At 37.8% G+C, this 18815-nt stretch overlaps 1 protein-coding gene across 1 annotated transcript; it reads right to left on the minus strand.

Moving 5' to 3' along the window:
• Positions 1-915: 915 nt before the first annotated feature.
• On the minus strand, positions 916-4972 carry mrps14 (mitochondrial ribosomal protein S14). Its single transcript, XM_042429075.1, has 3 exons — positions 4866-4972; positions 2205-2369; positions 916-1505 (listed from the first exon to the last, which is right to left on the minus strand). Exons 1-3 carry the CDS (start codon positions 4932-4934, stop codon positions 1323-1325), a joined length of 417 nt encoding a protein of 138 aa, XP_042285009.1. The 5' UTR covers positions 4935-4972; the 3' UTR covers positions 916-1322.
• Between the last annotated feature and the right edge of the window lie 13843 nt (positions 4973-18815).

The raw sequence follows: 18815 nt of genomic DNA on the forward strand, positions 1-18815 counted from the left end.
GGACCAAAATCCTCAGTCCTCCTGTGCAAAAATGTATTTCAATGTTTATCTTAGACTAATATGAAGCTTCAGCCGTCCAAATTAGTCAAATCAATTAGATATCTTTCAACATTACAGTCTTTTTAGTGCCAAAGTCTCTCTTTTTGTTACTGTAATTCCACTGCAGCTCAACAGGGTAACACTGTCCGAGGAAAGGAGGGAATTTGAGGCTAAAAAGACTGTAAATGTGGCAGATATCCACTTAATATGACTAACTCAGACTGATGAAGCCTCATATAAGCTTCGACCATTTTGAAATACATGTTTGCACAAAAAATTTTGGCCCCCATGACTTGCATTGAAAGCGCATTTGAAGGGGGTCTTTTAAACAGCCAGTATGAACAGGAGGGATGATTACAGCAGGGAAAACCTCTTTCAGTGCTCATATGGACACCTGACTGTTGTTTTAAGACAGACGTGAAAAATTGTGAACCTATCCTTTAATACACAGTAAATAAATTTGTCCCACCCGTTTCCTTTGAGTAGTTAATTCATTACTTTATTTTTTTTTTAAATTATGTCTACTAAAGGAGTTTCTAATTTAACTGAAAAAATGATAATTCTGATTCATTTTTGGCTCAATGGATGATTGGCAGAGTTATGATTTTGGGATCATTTTAAAAGGAGTACAATCTGATCAAATTTCATTAATGTATGTATTGTTAAAATATGTTTTATTAACATTAAGGTCAGTGGTTCAATTTAATCAAAAGATTGACCATTTTTCTAGGCAGGTTGGGACACAACTCAACTTGGTTTTGGGTCTCTCAGTCATTAAATAATTGAATTTTTCAGTTTCTTTTTACCAAATTTAGAACCAATAAGCCTCCGCTTTGCACACATTCTACAATAAAAAGACTTATAAAAAGAGGTTAGTAATGTACAACAGTATTTATTAATCCATTTTTGTTAAGTTACAGGGACATGTAGTTTTCTGAGAAGCCACATTATCATTTTCTCTTTAAATATTACATGTGCTGTCATTTTTCATGTTTATTCAGCCATAGGGAAATAAAAGCAACATACTGCCCTGAACAAACATCATGTAGAGAAATGACAGATTCTCTTCGACATACACAAAATACTGAAAATATGCTGCAAAAAAATCTTGGTTCATTTTAAACATCAAAGCCTCCGAGCCTTTTGTGGACAGTGATGTATATGTTTTTTTTATAATCAGCTCCTGTAATAACTCCTGAAAGTCTGTGTACGCTGATGTTCTGATCACAGCCACTGAAACCATTTGTCACTATCCGATCTTGTAGCATCCACTGGAGCCCAAGTCACCACCTTGCCCTCAGAATACCAGACATCTGGTTGTGGTCAGCTAGGTGACGGAAGACAATCCGGCTAAGTCGCCACCTCCGTTTCACTCCTCTAGGTCGGGAAGTCATCACACACCTGTTGCGTATCCTCACAGGACAGCTGTCTCTGGGTAACGCTGCAATCTCTTTATCCGCCACCTCCTGCAAATATTATAAAACTGTTTAGGACATCAGTCTTTATTTGTATTTGAAATTATTTTCAATAACTCTGAATGTTGGTTTTTCATCAATCATCACCAACTGCTGTACTTGAAACATGAAAATAATACACTCAGACTCGGCACACTGCTTCCTTTCATGCAGATGAGAACAGATGAGAAGAATTTCAGTACAAATCAATAGGACAGCACTTCTATTTATGAGTTATTAATGCACAGATGTTTCAGACAGATGCCCTTCCACATGTTGTTGGCGTCCAGTGTTGTATCAAAGCACAGATGTAGTTTGTAACATAATGAAGCACAAAAACACAGGCTGTGTCTAAAATGACTCCCTCATTCACTACTCTCTATAAACACTCACTGACAAGTGTACTGACACATAAGTTGAACTGCACTGTGGGACTTTTAGCAGAAAGTAGTGTACATGCCATGGACACTACTTTTTCATGCCAAAGGGATATTCCACCCAGAATTTGGACACTAGAATAAAATGTTGCACAGTATTTAGTTCACTATATAGTAAATACAGAGTGATTTACGACACAGCACAGGGTGTGTTGATGAAGAAGCCTGTAATACATGATCACAGTATATTAAAGATTCATTGTCTTGCGCCGTACGGAGCTGGAAAAGTCACTCATACCAAACAAGTAGACATAGTAGAAATATCGCATTATACCTGAAGCTCTTTGGGTAGGATGGTGTTCTTCCTCAGTGCATTGATTCGTAGCCTCTCATCAGCATAATCGAAGGCCATCTGTCTTCTCTTGACATCTCTCAGCATCCTCCAGTCAACATAGTAACCCCTCACCTGCTCCACAGCCCCCCAGCAGCTCCTCAGGGCCTGCACACAACATTCCAGCAGTTGTTACTGATTGATTGACAGCTAATATCCTGCATCTGTGTAGCACACACAGAGTGAATGGCTCGAACTGAATTTATTCCAAGATCTGAGGCTATTCCTAAAGGCTCTTAGCAGATTGTAGAACGTAAATACTGGTCACTGACACGTGTAGATTTACATAGGGATGATGTGGATACATCCCTGCAAACTTTCAGGAAAGATATGCCTACATCTTTGCTAGGGCTGTGCGATATGACGATATATAGCCTCTCGTGTGACGAGAGGAAAATGTTATTTCATATTATGCTCTATCGTGCATATCGTTATGCAAATCATACTCCTTACGGCAATATCTTTCTTCATTTCGAGTCTGTCCATCTTTTGTGCAGATTACATTGATAAATTACTCTTCTTGGCTTTTTACTCGTGAAGCTTTTATTGCACTTACAGTAACATAACGAGTTTAGTTGTGGTCAACTGTGTACCGCTGTCTGTCTCTACTCTGCTGCGCTGCACACACACTGAGGGCTCAGCCCCGCCTGCGCTGAGACAGAGCAGAGGAGCAGCAAGACGGTGACCATAAATGATAGCAAAATGCAGTACAGACTGTCTTTATCTGTGTTATTTACCAAATTTATGTGCACTCTTTAATTTCAGCTCAGTGTGTGAGAGAGAGTCTCTGCTCACTTGACCACAGCTGCTCTCTTTCTCTCGCTGGTGCTCTCAGCTCTCTTTTTCTTTTTCTCTCCTCTTTTTTAAAGTCCGGTAGCCGACAGAAAAGTCTAACTGTTATCAAATGAAGAGAAATGTCCTCCCCTCGTCCTAGTAACGTCTTTGTCCTCCCTCGTGGCAGAGTTTACACCTCTGATCAGTCTGATCTCCATCCTGCATGCTATGTAAAGCACACACGGGGGCGGCTTTATGCCGGCGGGGGGAGACGGAGGGGATGGACAAACTATTTATTCATTGAATTAAAATGTGCTATATCGGGATAGGTATCATTATCGGGATATGAAATTACCTATATCAGGATATGAGATTTTGGTCATATTGCCCAGCCCTAATCTTTGCTTGTTATCACAAGGATGAGACTGATTTTGGTTCAATCTCATCATCGCTGTTATGTGCCATAGATGAGTCCACAGTCTGTGCACTCTGTGGAGCAAGCTCACTGCACATGAATAGAGTCACTTAACATCACCTTGTCACCCATCCTCATTGTAGCCTCATATAGCCATCTACCAAGCAAATAGAGCTGCAACGATTAGTTGATTAATCGATTAGTTGTCAACTATTAGCCTAAATTAATCGCCAACTACTTTGATAATCGATTCATTGTTTGGAGTCATTTTTTGAAGAAAAAAAAAGTCCAGATTCCCTAATTTCTGCTTCTCAAATGTGAATATTTTCTGGTTTCTTTAGTCCTCTATGACAGCAATCTGAATATGTTTGGGTTGTGGACTGTTAGTTGGGACAAAACAAGACATCAGAGGACATCATCTTGGGCTTTGGGAAAAAATGATCATGTTTCAGTATTTTCTGACATTTTATAGACCAGACAACTAATTGCTTAATCAAGCAAATAATGGCAAGATTTATTGATAATGACAATAATTGTTAATTGCAGCCCTACAAGCAAATATAACCTATAATGATTGGGGACAAAAGTATGGATTGAAGAAGAATGAAAAATGAGTAATTTGTCTGCAGTTGATTGAGTTGACAAATAGAATAGACAAATAAACGTGATTCTACTGCCATTACTTCATGCATTTTTGTAGTAGAGGAAAGAATGGTAATTCATGTACAGATCACATGCAGCAAGTTATATACACTTCATCTATATACATGCCAGTAGATGGCAATACTTATCTTTGTAACAAAGGATAATGGTATTGTTCAAATTCACGTCATTCTAGGTCGTAGCATAAACTTACTTATATCCTCTACAGATGTTTGAGATGCAGTTTTAATGAGGGGAAATAATGCTTGTACTTTAATTAAGCACTTGCCTTTTAACGACCTTGATGTCAGCGAACACCAATCAAAATATTCTTATTTTCACAAAATAAACCACATAATGTACTTGCCTCATTTATATATTCCACCTCAGCTTTGTGTGCAATCAAACGTCTTTGCATTGAGTCTCTTGTTAACATAACTGAGACTGATGTGACGTACAAAGCATGACGTTATCTTCTAAAAACGATTATAACTCATAGTCTTGTCATCTACCACCGCTAAAAAACAGTAAAAACATATTTTACCCCGAGTCAACTAGAAAACTCCGTTACTATTAGTTACAAACGAAACACTAACTTAGCTTCACTGAATATAAAAGACCTCTGTCAGAAGCTAGTTAGCATTAGCTTCACATTACACGTCAGACAGTGATATTGTCAGCGTTGCCGTTTCTTTGCTCTCTCACTTGTACGCTATTCAAACGAAATAAAACATTCAAAACCACAAAATCAAATGTTATAATAAGCAAGTTACCTGCTTAGGGGCGTAGACAGTGGAATAAAGGGCATTTAACCCTAAACATGCTATCCTGTGGGCAGCCATAATGGATTTGATTTGTTGTGCAAAAACTACAGAAAGAGGAAGATAAAACCCTGAAAATACCGCCGCCTGTCGACCAGGAGGTTGAAACGATACATGATACCAGAATTCAGCTGCCAGGCTCCTAATAAGACAAGGTAGTCCAAGTTTCTTTTAGTATCATAAAGTGCTTTTACTTCTTTTTAAGGTCTTAATGCGTTAGGACCAGCCTACGCCACAGACAGCTTGACACGTTAGGCCACTGTCCCACATGCCCTTATAGGTCATCTGCTGCTGGTTTCTTAGAGATTGGAAATCGGGCCCACAAGAAAATTCACTATCATTCATTCAATATCAGAGCAGACATAGCTAATTTAAAAAAAAAAAAAAAAAAAAACCCCAGCTAAAAACATATTTGGCTACAACCTCACATTTTATCAACTCCCTTCCTTACCTTGACCTTTGACCTTTTAATTTTTTACCCACATATCCTAATTTTATCGGCCTTTTATTGTTTTTGTTTGTTTTATTTGTTTGCCTGTTTTTGTTTCTTTCTTCTTATCTGTTTTTATTGATCTTTGATTTTACTTTGTCCTGGTATTTTGTCTTTGTCATCTGCAGTAAAGCACTTTGAGCACCTTGTATGAAATGTGCAATACAAATAAAGTTATTAGCCTATTATTATTATTATGATACATGAAGGTAATGTAAAACACACACTCCCCATCTTTAAAGTTCCCCTCCATTTTGCTCCTACAGTTGGATGTTTGAGCTTCACTGTGCAGAATGATGTATTTTGTCACTAGAAGGTGGTTTTCACACTCATCATTCAGAAGGAATAGATGCCATTTTAAAGATTTTAACTTTTTTTTCAGAAAAAACATATCAGATACATTATTATTCCAAGCAGAGTATTTTGCATGTCTTAATACATGTATGGAGGGGTCTTTAACCCTCCTAATGTGTTATAAAAGAGTTTACACCTTTAGTGTTCACGGGCCAAATTTGACCTGTATTTGAATTCATTAACAAGCACTGAAAAAAACACCAATTATCATCCAGTAAAATATTTTACCTGCTAAATGACTTATTATTCATCAATAACCATAATATATATATACTTACTTTGGTATTTTATATACCTTAGACCACATTTAACTCACAATGTACAAATCATTTTTAGTCTAAAATAGTCACAATTTATCTATTTTATTGCTTATGATGAACAGAACATGCAAATAAGACCATGATATGATCTGATAAACAAAATAATTCCCAAAATAACTTGTTTATATTTTCTTACACATTAAAAATGTGCATGCTGTGCCAGGTGTGCGGTGAGATGTGATAAATAAAGCACGAGAAAGCCCAGCCTATATACTGCTATACAGCTGGGGAACAGGAGATGTGTATCTGTGTGTGTGTGTGTGTGTGTGTGTGTGTGTGTGTGTGTGTTTGTGCGTGCATGTGTGTGTGTCTGTCATAGGCTATTTTTGGGGACAAATTTCAGACTAAAGACCAGTTAATTGGGGATGGCTTGTCCAATTGGGGATAACAGCTGTGTCCTCAAGTGGTTAAAAAGCTGATTTTTGGGTCAGTGGATAAGGTTATGGTTAGGGTAAGTCTCCAGGAAATTAATGTAAGTCTATGTAATGTCCCCAAAAGTGACCTAGGTCAATGTGTGTGTGTGTCTGTGTCTGTGTTTGTGTTTGTGTTTGTGTATTGTGCCAGGTGTGTGTTGAGATGTGAGAAATAAAGTGAAAGAAAGCCGCAGCCTATATATTGCTATACAGATATATCCATATATAGCTGGGGGACAGGAGATGTGTGTGTGTGTGTGTGTGTGTGTGTGTGTGTATGGGGTGTGAGTGAGAGAGAGAGATAAATTATGTTTTAATAATACTGAAACATATTTTTAATATTATTACACAATATTATTATACTATTTTTACAGGATTTCATTACTATTATTTTTGTTTTGACAGATGCTTAATTTGGACTTTATTTATTTTGTTCACATGGAATAAAATCTCTCACACTGTCTCAATAAAAAAAGCAAGCATTATAATTCTCTCAATAATATTCTGGTGTAGAGTAATTTACTGCTTCTCTGATTTTGTCACATTAGATAATTATAAACATCTGAGATCCAGATGTGCACCCCTTTATAAACAATATCCAATTCAAGTTTACACTAAGTGCCACATTGATACAGCCAGATACTGATTGAGTTAATGCTACATTTTATTACATCATTTAAATGAATTCGGCCACTGCAATGCTTAAGGTGACTTATATGATATGAATATAAACATGGGTACACAAACTAGAAAACTATTTTTGAAAGTAGCTGATTTTTCTTTAGCTAACAGTGCTGTAAGTGTTGCAATTATTTTGCATTTTTGGGTAGTGAATCATTTGATTGGTTTGATTGCAAAATTAGATTTGGTAACAATAAGGATGGCATACTTAAATGCTAGTTCAACATGAGCTTTGCCATATCCTCTTGCAGCTTTGACTCTATTTAGGAGAAGTCAATCCAAGCTTAGCATTTACATTTTTAAACCCTGTAGCATGACTTAAAAACCAAGGGGTGGCAGTGTATATCCATGAGTATAAGCTCATGCTCTCTCTTTCTCTCCCCACCTATTAAAGGAGCTCAGACTCTCTTCATAGTGAATCTAAACCTTATGTCTGACACATGTCCTGTTCTTAAATCTACTGAAACCCAGATGCATCTTTTCTCCCTCGACACTCCTCACAATTTAAACCTCTTGTGTTTTAAGAAAGTTCATACTGCATATAAAACACTGCACTGTGGTCTTCCTTCAACATATGGTTCAGGAGCACACTGTCCTAAAAAGCTTTTTATAGAAAAAACTATTTAACAATAGCTGCAGATTCCAATTAAGTTTTTTTTTTTTAAAACAATCCCCATTATTTTGGTGCCATGAGGGGATAAGTACTTGGATAAATATTAACACATGACAAACTGCAGACAGCGTTTCCTCTATAAAGAGCCAGAGATTATGAAGCTGGCTGGAAAACCTGTGCAGGCCTCTCTGGGCATTGAATTCAGTGATAAATAATGTAGACAGAGTGTATCAATGTAGCTTACAGATAGCGGTATTTGTAAAGTTGTGATTGAATATGCAGCACGTCTTCTTATCTTATAGAGCAAAACCACAAGCACTATAAATATAATACTGAAGTATCTTTGTTGTTGCATGAAATGATTTTTCATCTTTTTTTTTACTTGAGGTCAAAATATTCAACTGAGTTTTATTTTCTTGGTTAGTAGGCAACTTATCTCCTCAGTTCTCTGTAATTGTAGAATTACATGGTTGTCAACCAGAAAAATCAGTTCTGTTGAGGTTTTTGAGATTTGGAGAATGCAGCATTTTCATTTGACAGCAGCAGTTTATCATAATGAAACTGCTTTTTGGCCCTCAGCTGGTATTGGCTTATAGTTTAAACCTCTGAGCTGGCTGTTCCAAGATCACCATGAAGGCAAAATCATTCCTTATATAATGTCTTTTACCTTTCTAGCATTGAGATGTCAAGGGCTTGGGAGAATCTGAAAGGTGACCTTCTACGTTTCCATATTGTGAAATTTATGATAAATGCCAGACTGCCAGCTGAAGCCAGCATGATTAAAGCTTTGCATTGGTTGGCAAAAACAGCTTTCTAGCAAGAAGAGTTTAGACATTCTTTCATCAGACCTATAGCAACTGGATTGGAGTAATCAATTAGCCCCTTTTTGGTTAAATTATGTAACAGTCAGGCTTCTTATAGAGTTGACTATGGCACATGCATTATGAGGCGCCTGAAGTTTAGCAAACTTGCCTGTAAACAAGATTAGACTAAATAACAAGGAAGACAACATGTGGTGTAAGCAACACAGAACCGACATCAAGGTATCTATCACCAGTTACTCAATATGAACAGCAGTTCAGTAAAGAATGCGAATATGAGGTTTACCGTGCCTCAGACCCTCATTCAGTGATAATGGCAACCATCAGAAAGAAATTGAGCTGTTTTGTGTGATTGCTGTGTGTCAAGAGAGCAATTGTGAGAAAGATCCTTGAAAGCTAGAGTTTGACACATTACTAACTGACTGAAACTTAAGACTATGCCATCTCCTGTCAGCTGGCATCAAAGAAGCAATTGAATGTACAGTAAAGTAAAGTGTAGACTGATGTGTGCTTTACAAAGGATCAAGACATCAGGTTAGATTCTCGCACAAACTGCAAACCATTGAGTGAAGGATTTGGGAACAAAGCCATGCAATATAAAAACGGATCTGTTGCTGAGATAAGTTAAGATTTCTCTGTGACACTGCAGACAAGTGGGCTCATCCATAAAACTGACAGCAGTGCAGCGAGCACGGTCAACATACAGTTACTGGCCTGGCCTGGTAAGTCTTGAATTATTGGGTGAACTGATTACATTTGAGAATTGCAGTAGTGAGTAGAATTTTTAACCAGAAAGAAATGAAGTACTGTGAACAGTAACTTTATTGACTCTGTGGATTGTTGGATTCATTCTGACCTTAATGCACCGCTCAATCAAATTCACATCCTGAATGTAACAATACATTATACATACTGTAATAAAATTAACCCATAAAACAAATCCTTCTGAGAGTAGTGCCTTAAGTTAAGGAGATGTAAAGTCCTTATAAAGCTCTTAGGCTTGTGCCCTGCATGAGACACATCCGAACTGAAGGAAAGCTCTGTTTCCACTAATAAGTACCAGACAGACAGCCATAGCCAAGCAGCTAACCTTTCTGGTGTTCATCAACTATATGTACCGTCTTCTTTAGTGGTTTTTAGGCATTCTTTCATCCCACCCTAAACAAGATGATTATGTAAACAATGATCCTCTGGCTGATCAAACAATAGACTGAACTCCAACGTACCACACAGAGGAAAATGTGACAGAACGGTGTGTTTTCTGTGGTTGTTTGAGATTGTTTGATTCTGATGCAATTTAAGCTTCAGAAGGAGGGTGGGAAAGTGCTGTTTCAGCCACTAATATATAGGTCTCTGGCCTCTCTTATCTCATCAAGTATGAAAGATGCAGGCCAAGATACACACGGAAACTAGTCTAAATTCCTGTAGACACAATGACTTTGTCTCCTCTGACCAGGATGACATTTTTATAGATGCAATTCAACTTGTAAACAAAAACAAGCTGCTGTTTCAAAGTGGGTGGGCTTTCGCTCCTTTGACATTAACTGCACAACACGACCTGTGAATATAAATCATACACAGCACATATAATCAGACCACATCAGGCAGAAGCAAAACAGGAGTGAAATATATATTAATAAAACCCAACAATGCTTAACTCCAGCATCCTGGAGTGAATGTGATCTCAGTCAGCACTGCTCAAGGTCATGGAAAAAGTATAGCATCACATCTCAGCATGTACACTCCTCTGGCAGTTCAAATATTTAAAAACATTTTGACTTCAGTCGCCTCCAGCTGCCAAAACAAAAATGTTCCTTATATTTCTATACCATAACATAATATTATATGGGGCCCTAATGTGATGGAATTTGGCACGGAATGGAGAGGTGTCATGCCTCTTTGATACAGTTTGTTATATCGCCTGGCAATTCCTGGTACGCAATTTTGCTTATTTCAAGTATTTTCTGAAGAGTAAATGTTGAACCACAGGGAAGGGCTGCATTTTAATTTATTGCATTTTGATCCAAAAAAAACCAAGATGACTGTACTCAAACAAGGACAGGGGCAACTCACCGACACATAAGCCCTGAAATACTGTTAATGAGACAAATTTAAGATTCTTATAGATTGGTTGGATCAGTGTAAAAAGGTGATTAAAGTTTTATACACATTTTCTTACTTAGCTACTTTGGTTTGCCTATTTTTGTCTACACCAAACAATCCACACTCTTGAAAGACCAGTCTATACAAATGTGGTTAAGTGATTGCAGTTCATTTTAAATATCCCACCATTTCTATGAAACCCTAATCAAATGCATACACTACCTGGTGCAAAGAGGAAATACGTAACAGTGAGACATTTCCTGTGTTTCTGTGACTGGGTAAAATAAATAACTCTTTCTCCTCACGATGTCGTAAATGTTTTCAAGCCTTCAACCGGCCCATTATTCTATTCCGGACTACTCTGACGAACTCGTTTGCCAAATGAACCAAGCACATGTTACAGTATTTAAAGGTGCTTTAATAAATCATTGACAAGAAAACCATTCATACTGGAGTTTTGATAATGGAAAAGTCATGCAGCGCTGCAAGTATATTTAAACAAACGCAAAGACAGCAAAAATGAGGGGAAAAAAGACATTTTTAGGCCCTCAAACATTTTTAACTTCACACTGTCTGTCAAAAGAATGCTTAGTTTAGTGCTAGTTTCTTTTTCTTTTATATAGCCAGCCTCTGTTGTCTCTGTGTCTCTACATTGATTTCTACTCCATCACAGTATCAAGCTTACATTTACTCATACCTCAAGCAGTCTGGTGAATACAAAAACATTGGGTATCAGACACTGAATCAGCAGTCTAGCTTTTATGATTTATCATCATTGGCATGTCAGCATAGGAAATCCCATTACCCTTAGTAATCAGTGTCCATTTGAAGAAGATACAGCTCATTTAGTAAGAAGCCATGGCCTGACTGATTCAGAGGTCCCTGCTTTCCAGACTTCTGGAATGTCTAGCGTTCCCCCAGGAGACAGAAATGGAGTGAAAGCAAAGAAAGACCATGGTCAGATTCATGGCATGAATGCGAACAGGTGAGTAACCCGAATGTTCCTGATGATCACATAAAAATACAGGTCTATCACACCTCTCAAAGTAAATCCTCTTGACTTCCTTACACTCAGCCAAAAGTACCACTTTAAGCCACTTTAAGTCACTGTATGAGTCAAAAGGACATGAGCCTTCTTGGAAATATGAGTGTTTCGTCTAGTATCAATAAAGGAGTGCACCAGTGAGTACAACTGACTTGTATTGTAGTTATCTTATAACAGAAATTTGGGCTGGATTTATGGGTTATATATAATTTTGGATCGGTATAGAGATATAAATAATCAATTAACTGTTCTTCTTTTAGCTATACATTAATCATTTCTTAGTGTAAGTATAGTGAGTGATTAGTGTGCACACTTAGTCTAACAAGCATATATACACCAAATCCCAATACTTGATACATTTTGTCATGTCAGGTTTTTGAGATTTTGAGCAAATGAGAAAATTAAACTAACAATCACACTTGTTGTGATGAGCCTGATCATCATTCATGTAAAGTTTTATGGGGAAAAATCGTAGTCAAAAGTTTCCAATGAAGTTAAAATAGTTTCATAAAAGCAATATTTGTAGTCAAAGTCTAACTCAAAATAACTAGATTTCCTACTTTCTGAGACCATAAACATATAAATTTGTCATTTCTAGCTTTGGTGTATATTAGATAATGTTTCCATCAACTCTTTAAAATAGAAATGATATTTATTTTCAATTTTTTTGGAAAATTGTGCACATCATTAATTATTAAAACTACTGTGGGCACCGGTCATATGCATGATTGTCTCATACCATCTGTTTTATCATTTATTGTCCAGGCAGATATATTACCAGCTTAATATTTTCAATCACAATATTGCAATACTTGGAACTGAGCGTTCTGGGTCAAGTAAAACTGATGAGCCCCATCTGCAGATATGCTGAATTCACTTATGCTCTGCCAAGGGGAACATTTTCATAAAACCAACAACAACCAACTTTCCTTTCAGATTCAAGCACAGCTGCACTATTTGTGTGAATGAAATGTTTGATGTATAACCTCCTAAAAAACATAAGCTGGTTTGTGTTTTGTTCCACTACCTTTTTTTTTTCAATTTCAGATGATATAAAGTCATATTTGTAAAAGCCAAAACTGTATTCCCTTGATTTTCTGGTTAGGTGTTACCGTCATTGTCAAGGAGAAGAACAGAAGGAGTGGAATGGTGAGTTTTTAATTTAAATGAAACTAGTTACTTTGGAAGGTAGAGAAAAAGAAAAAGAAAGTAAGAGAGAGAGAGAGACGGAGAGAGAAACAGTCACATCTGTGATTATACTTAGTTACGGGACCACCAAGGCTTTAGGAAGTGTAGCCCGCAAGCTTTGAAAACAAAACTTTCTTGACCCAAGAGAATCAGGTGAAGGGTAACTCCTGGTGCCGTTTTACAAAGCAGAAATAATTTCCTTCATGTCAAGGTTTCAGGAAGTTTTGATTCATATGACCTCTCATTTTCCATGCTTGCGTTGAAGTCATATTAATACAAGCAGGAAATGAGTATGTTAAAACTCCCCATGCAAGAACAAGAGTACATCCGTGGTGTGTTATTTGTCACTGTCACTCTCTCTGTAACCGGGTACCACTTTTTTCCAGGGGAGACCCTAAAGGTCTCGGCCTGTCAGTCAGCAGCTATCTTAACTTTGTTTTTACTGTCAGCTGAAATCAGATATTCTTATGACATCTTGTTACTGTTTGAAACAATAAAATCATGCAGATAAGGTATATTTAGTGTCACAACTGCAACAGATTTACAGGATTTTGTTTCATTGGATTATTTTCACTCTTTTGGAAGTCCACGGATAAGCATATGTCCCCAAATCTACACCATGTATTCTATCCCATAACTGTTTGTTCCATTAACAGTGTAAAATGAGCATTAGCCACAAATGTTGGCAGGAAGTGACACAGTTTTACTTGCTTGAGCTTGTCTCTTTTTTAACTCTCACCTTGTTTCTTCTTCTCAGAGACAAGCAGAAATCACCAGTGAGTCCATGAGATCAAAAAGCATGAAAGTATGAGCAGTGCTGGGTTATGTCAGTAGGTGGACCTGGGGTCAGGTCTATTCATGGGGTCTCATGACAGCATGACCCGACCCTGAAGACTGGTATTCACATCAGCCCAGGAAGCTCTGTAACAGCTGTTGACACCAGCTCATTTGTCAGAATGCTGCTTGACTTGGCTTGTCTATTCCAATTAACTCATTTACTAATGTGCTTCACTGGCTCATATGAATAAGGACTCATTAATTATCATTCTCATGGCAGGTTCGTCTTATTTTATGTGCGCATGTGCCTATTAATTAATTATGGTTTTTTTTGTGAAAAATTGAGACAAATGGATTCACACTTCTGGCAAATGGCTCTTAGTTTTGTAAGTTGTGATCTAAAGCAGATGTGACAGAAAAAGCCCCACCATGTACTGTACTCATGATGTCACGTCTGAATCCAGACCACAGACGATGTTACAGATTATTGTCAGATCATTGTAATGCTCATTACCATATGCTGCCTAACAAAACAGAAGCCACATTAAAATAATCTTTAAAAACTATCTGCCCGGTCACAGTAGTTGAGCAACATTAACGGATAATCACGATGTAGACGTACAATTACCCCACATATGCTGCCTTTGTACACTGTGTGGTTGATAAAGAACATAAAACTTAGCTGTGGTGTGCATTAGAGCGGACTGGAAACAGAGCAGCAGCTTATAGTCTCAAGTGTGTGTTTATGTGTGTGCAAGTTTGATTGTATGTGCACCATGTGGTAACAACAAAGGCCTTGAAAGGAACACATTCAACCAAACCAAACCAAACCTCCAACCATATGGCATTAGTTTGTTTCCCCTTAAATGACTTGAGTCTTTATCTAAACTGCATCCTCTAATCTGATCTGCTTTCCACTAGACTCCCACACATTCAGTTTACACTGTTAGAAAATAAAAACAGCCTCCAAAACATCTCACCATAAACATGAAGAATGTGCCATCTTTGACCCTGCTTTCTCTAATCTGATCTTATCTTTTACATGTAAACATGGGGAAACAGTGTATCCCTACTTCTGCGTGTTTAGACAAGAATGGAAAAATCTACTTTCTTGCCACGGTGAGGGAACGTGTCAGCTTTGAGTTGGCTGTGTTAATCTAGCCTAATAACCTGCAGACAAGCCAGACATTTAGTCCGTCTTTAAACATATTTCATGTGTTATATATCTGTGGGTGCTATTTGGATCTGTCTGTCAGTTCCCATTTCGCACACAGCCCCTCACACTGCAGCTCCCCTTCAGATCAAATCAGCCCTCTCAATCAACAGTTTCCAGATCCTCAAGGAAACATGCAATCAGTGATGTTCCAGTTCAGCTTACCACAGTTAGCCTGTGCGTGATTAAATGTGCCATGCGGTTCAAAGGGTAGAGTTAATGTTCTTCTTGTATATTTACTTGAAAGGACTCGTTGAGAGTTCAGGTTTAAGTTACTGAAAGCGGTTGTTTGAGCCCAGATACACATGCTGATTAAGTTATAATGTACCAGTAAAATGTCTTTACTAATGTCATCAGTAGCCTCAAACCTCTTAAGTGGAGGGTCTGTCTGATATATGTGTTTTAATGACAGGGGGCTAGCCTTTGTGTGGACCCACAAAATCTCTTTTTTTTTTTTGTCCATTAAAAACATGTCAGTGAGCCTCAATGTTGCATGCTCCTTTGGCCCAAAGATTACCTTGACATTAGTTTGTTTAGAAACAGCTCCAAAGAGTAAGAACAGCAATCACGTTTTCAGTCTCAAGAGAGTAGTTCTTTGTACAGCAGATGCCACTGCGCATGTGCAGGAACATGGTTCTGTTTACAGTCGCTTTGTCAGCTAGGCTACATATCACAACCTATTGACTTTGTACGAAAGTTCTTTGAGAAATTTACAATGTAGTGCAAAGTCAAGAGGTTGTGATATGCAGCACAACAAGCTAGTGAAGCACTGTATACGCAGTGGCGTGTGCTGTACATAGAACTACATAGAACTCTGGAACGTGATCGCTGTTATTAGTGTTTGGGACAGTTTCTAAACAAATTAAGATGCTCATACTCTGAGGTGAAGGAACATGTCACTCAGTGCAACGGTGTGTCTCACTGACTGTTTTGTTTTGATCTATATCACAGAGGAATGCAATATATCAGGCTTTGGACACACATACAATACTTGTAAGTAGGATGAGATCATTGTTGGTTTGGCTCTTCACATGAGATTTAGAAGAAAATATAGAAAATCACCACCCATTTAACATAGAGTTCATCGTAATAGCACAGATGTGTTAAGTCAGACATGCACTAATATATAATGCTGGCACGTAGCTGTAGGTGGGCCTGAGTGCCAAGTGGGTGGGCCCAGACCCACTCAGGCCCACCCACAGCTACGTGCCAGCTCAGAAAGCTTCCTTTTTTGCTGGATCATCCAGTGAACAGCTGTCAGTGAATACTGTTGCAATTATCTGACCATTATTATTGTTTATTGGGTATAGTTTTTGTTGGGTGTACAACTGGATTTTATACTGATGTTGCTGCGTCTGCCATCTGTGTGTGTGTGTGTCTGTGTGTTTGTCTGTGTGTGTGTGTGTGTGTGTGTGTGTGTGTGTGTGTGTGTGTGTGTGTGTGTGTGAGTGAGTGAGTGTGTGTGCATGTGTGTGGTTTATGTGGCCACCATGCCAGGCTATGTTCAGGCGAAATTTTTAACATTACTAGGCATGATGGTGCAAGTGTACCTCTATCCATATGCTGCACTGTTGCATCTGTCAGCTGTGTGTGTGTGAATATGAAGCCACCATGCCAGGCTATGCAATGCTGTTAATGTTCATCTTGGTGCCTGTAACATTACCTCTGGCATGTATAATTAAACTGTGGTGCATTCAGGCAAGTATGGTTGCAATGACCTATGCGTTTCAGATCCCATTAAGTGATCGGTCTTTGACACGCTAGGCCCACCTGATTTTCTCTGTGCCCACCCACACTTTGATTTCTGCCTATGCTACTGATATAATGTAGTCATTAGCTCGGTTAACAACATCTTTGGCATAACTGGTTGTGTTTCATATATCATCTTAATTATGGCAGTGCGTTCGGCAGCTTAAATTCCTTTTGTAAACAACAGTTGAAAGTTCTCACACCATGGCTGTTCAAACTGGAAATATATGAGCATCAGGAGAGCTGCTATTTATCTTGGCTGGGAGGAAAAACAAGATGATACCAAATAGCTGCAGCAAGACAGAGGAGTGGACAATAAATGACTTCCTCTATTTAGCAAGCATTCAAACTCAGATCCAAAATCAGCAGAAGGGATTATGTCGGGAGCAGAGATCAAGGTTTGTCAGCAATGTCATAGTTTCATTCTTAACATAGTGTTATTCGAGAATAGTAACAGAATCTGATATAAGTAATTTGTTAGTGGCCATCATAATGGACTACTGATAAGATGTATGTGAGTAAGAGACAGGAGTGCACTGTAAAATCTTATACTTTTATAAATGGCTAAGAATCTGTGGAAATCAATAGAAACACTTTTCAATTTATTATAACTATTGATGTTGTCATGACAAACCTTCATAGGAAAGAATGTGGCCCACAAGGACTTTAACAGTGCTTTTCAGTTTAAATGAGAAACTCTGTAACTATTGTTGCCCCACCACTGTGTCTTAATGCAGCTTTACAAGATGTTTTTAAAATATCACCATAGCAACCAACTACCAGCAATACCCACAGAATGCTAAAGACAACATCTATGATTGGCTGAACTGAAGTCTGATTCTAACCACAAGGCAGATGCTGATATGTGGCCAAGACAAAACTTCATATAAGCATTCAGGAAAGATTGTTTATTATGCAGGATAGTGAGAGAACTCTTATCTGCATCTTAAATGACCGCTTCTAACAGGTTTTGATATGGATCCAAAATAGCATTCTATTTATGGGGGTTCGGTAACCAAAATCATGATGAGGGACTTCCTTAACTTCTTGAGGGTGATCATCGTTCCTGTTCTTGAAACTTGTGTCTGCACTAAATGTTGTAAGACGATGAGGTAAATATAAACCACATGCTATGACTAACCCTACTAACCAGATCCCAACTTAACTGAAAAGCAGTGTAATTGTTATTGTGCATCCAACCAGTAAGTTTTCACACATTTTTCTAAATTTTTTGCATTGTAAATCTGTCAGTATCTCTATATTCTCTAGCTAAGAAGTTAGAGGTAAAACATAGTAAATGTTTTATGAGAAATTAAAGTAATTTGTTTTATTTCAGGGTGTTTTCATTTTGTTCCAGATGCTTCTATTCAGCAAGTGCATGTGTACTGTACATACACAGGATTAAGTAAGAATTTAAATACAGACTCAAAATGAATACATTTATTAATTAATAAAGCAGCCTTATCTTCATATAGGAGGCTGATTATGCTGCATTCATGCTATGTCGGATGGATGGGAAGGATCGGGAAAAAAAGGGTTTAAAATACTGTGCACTGGCAAAATTACATTATAACCATTAAATGTGGGTTTAATTACATAGAACGATGTACTTTGGCTGAAGTGAGGCGTCCATGTTGGCTTGGTTTTCAGGCTTGGTTTTATTATTAATTGCCAAGCCGGATATAGCGGAGCTTTCAGAAAAAATTCCAGTTTCCCAGTCACAATTATGACTTGGATGTTGACGTGAACGATATTTACAAGTTGGAAACATGTAATTATGGTAACTCTGATATGGCATGAATGTGGCATTATTATTTATTCTATAAGCATCACAGGGAAGAGGAAGACATTTTATGCCCTGTCTCAGCATCTTCTTATGAAGTGCAGGCAACTTCAATGAGATTATGCAGGTATCTATCAACTGTGGTGACCTTTATATGTCATGGTTCCCATTTTGATGTTGTCAAAAAAAAAAAAGCACCTTCAGCCAGACAGGCAGCCTGACAGAAAAAGAACAGGGATAAATGAAAAGGAATGTAAGAGGTGTGTGGGCTCTTTTAATAAGAGTTCAGAGATTGTCTTTTTCCCGGAAAAGGGATACAAAGTACAGACATGCGTCACATTAAAGGAGACAT

This window comes from Thunnus maccoyii, chromosome 12 (assembly GCF_910596095.1).
Source record: "Thunnus maccoyii chromosome 12, fThuMac1.1, whole genome shotgun sequence".
In the NCBI taxonomy this organism is placed as follows: Eukaryota; Metazoa; Chordata; class Actinopteri; order Scombriformes; family Scombridae; genus Thunnus; species Thunnus maccoyii.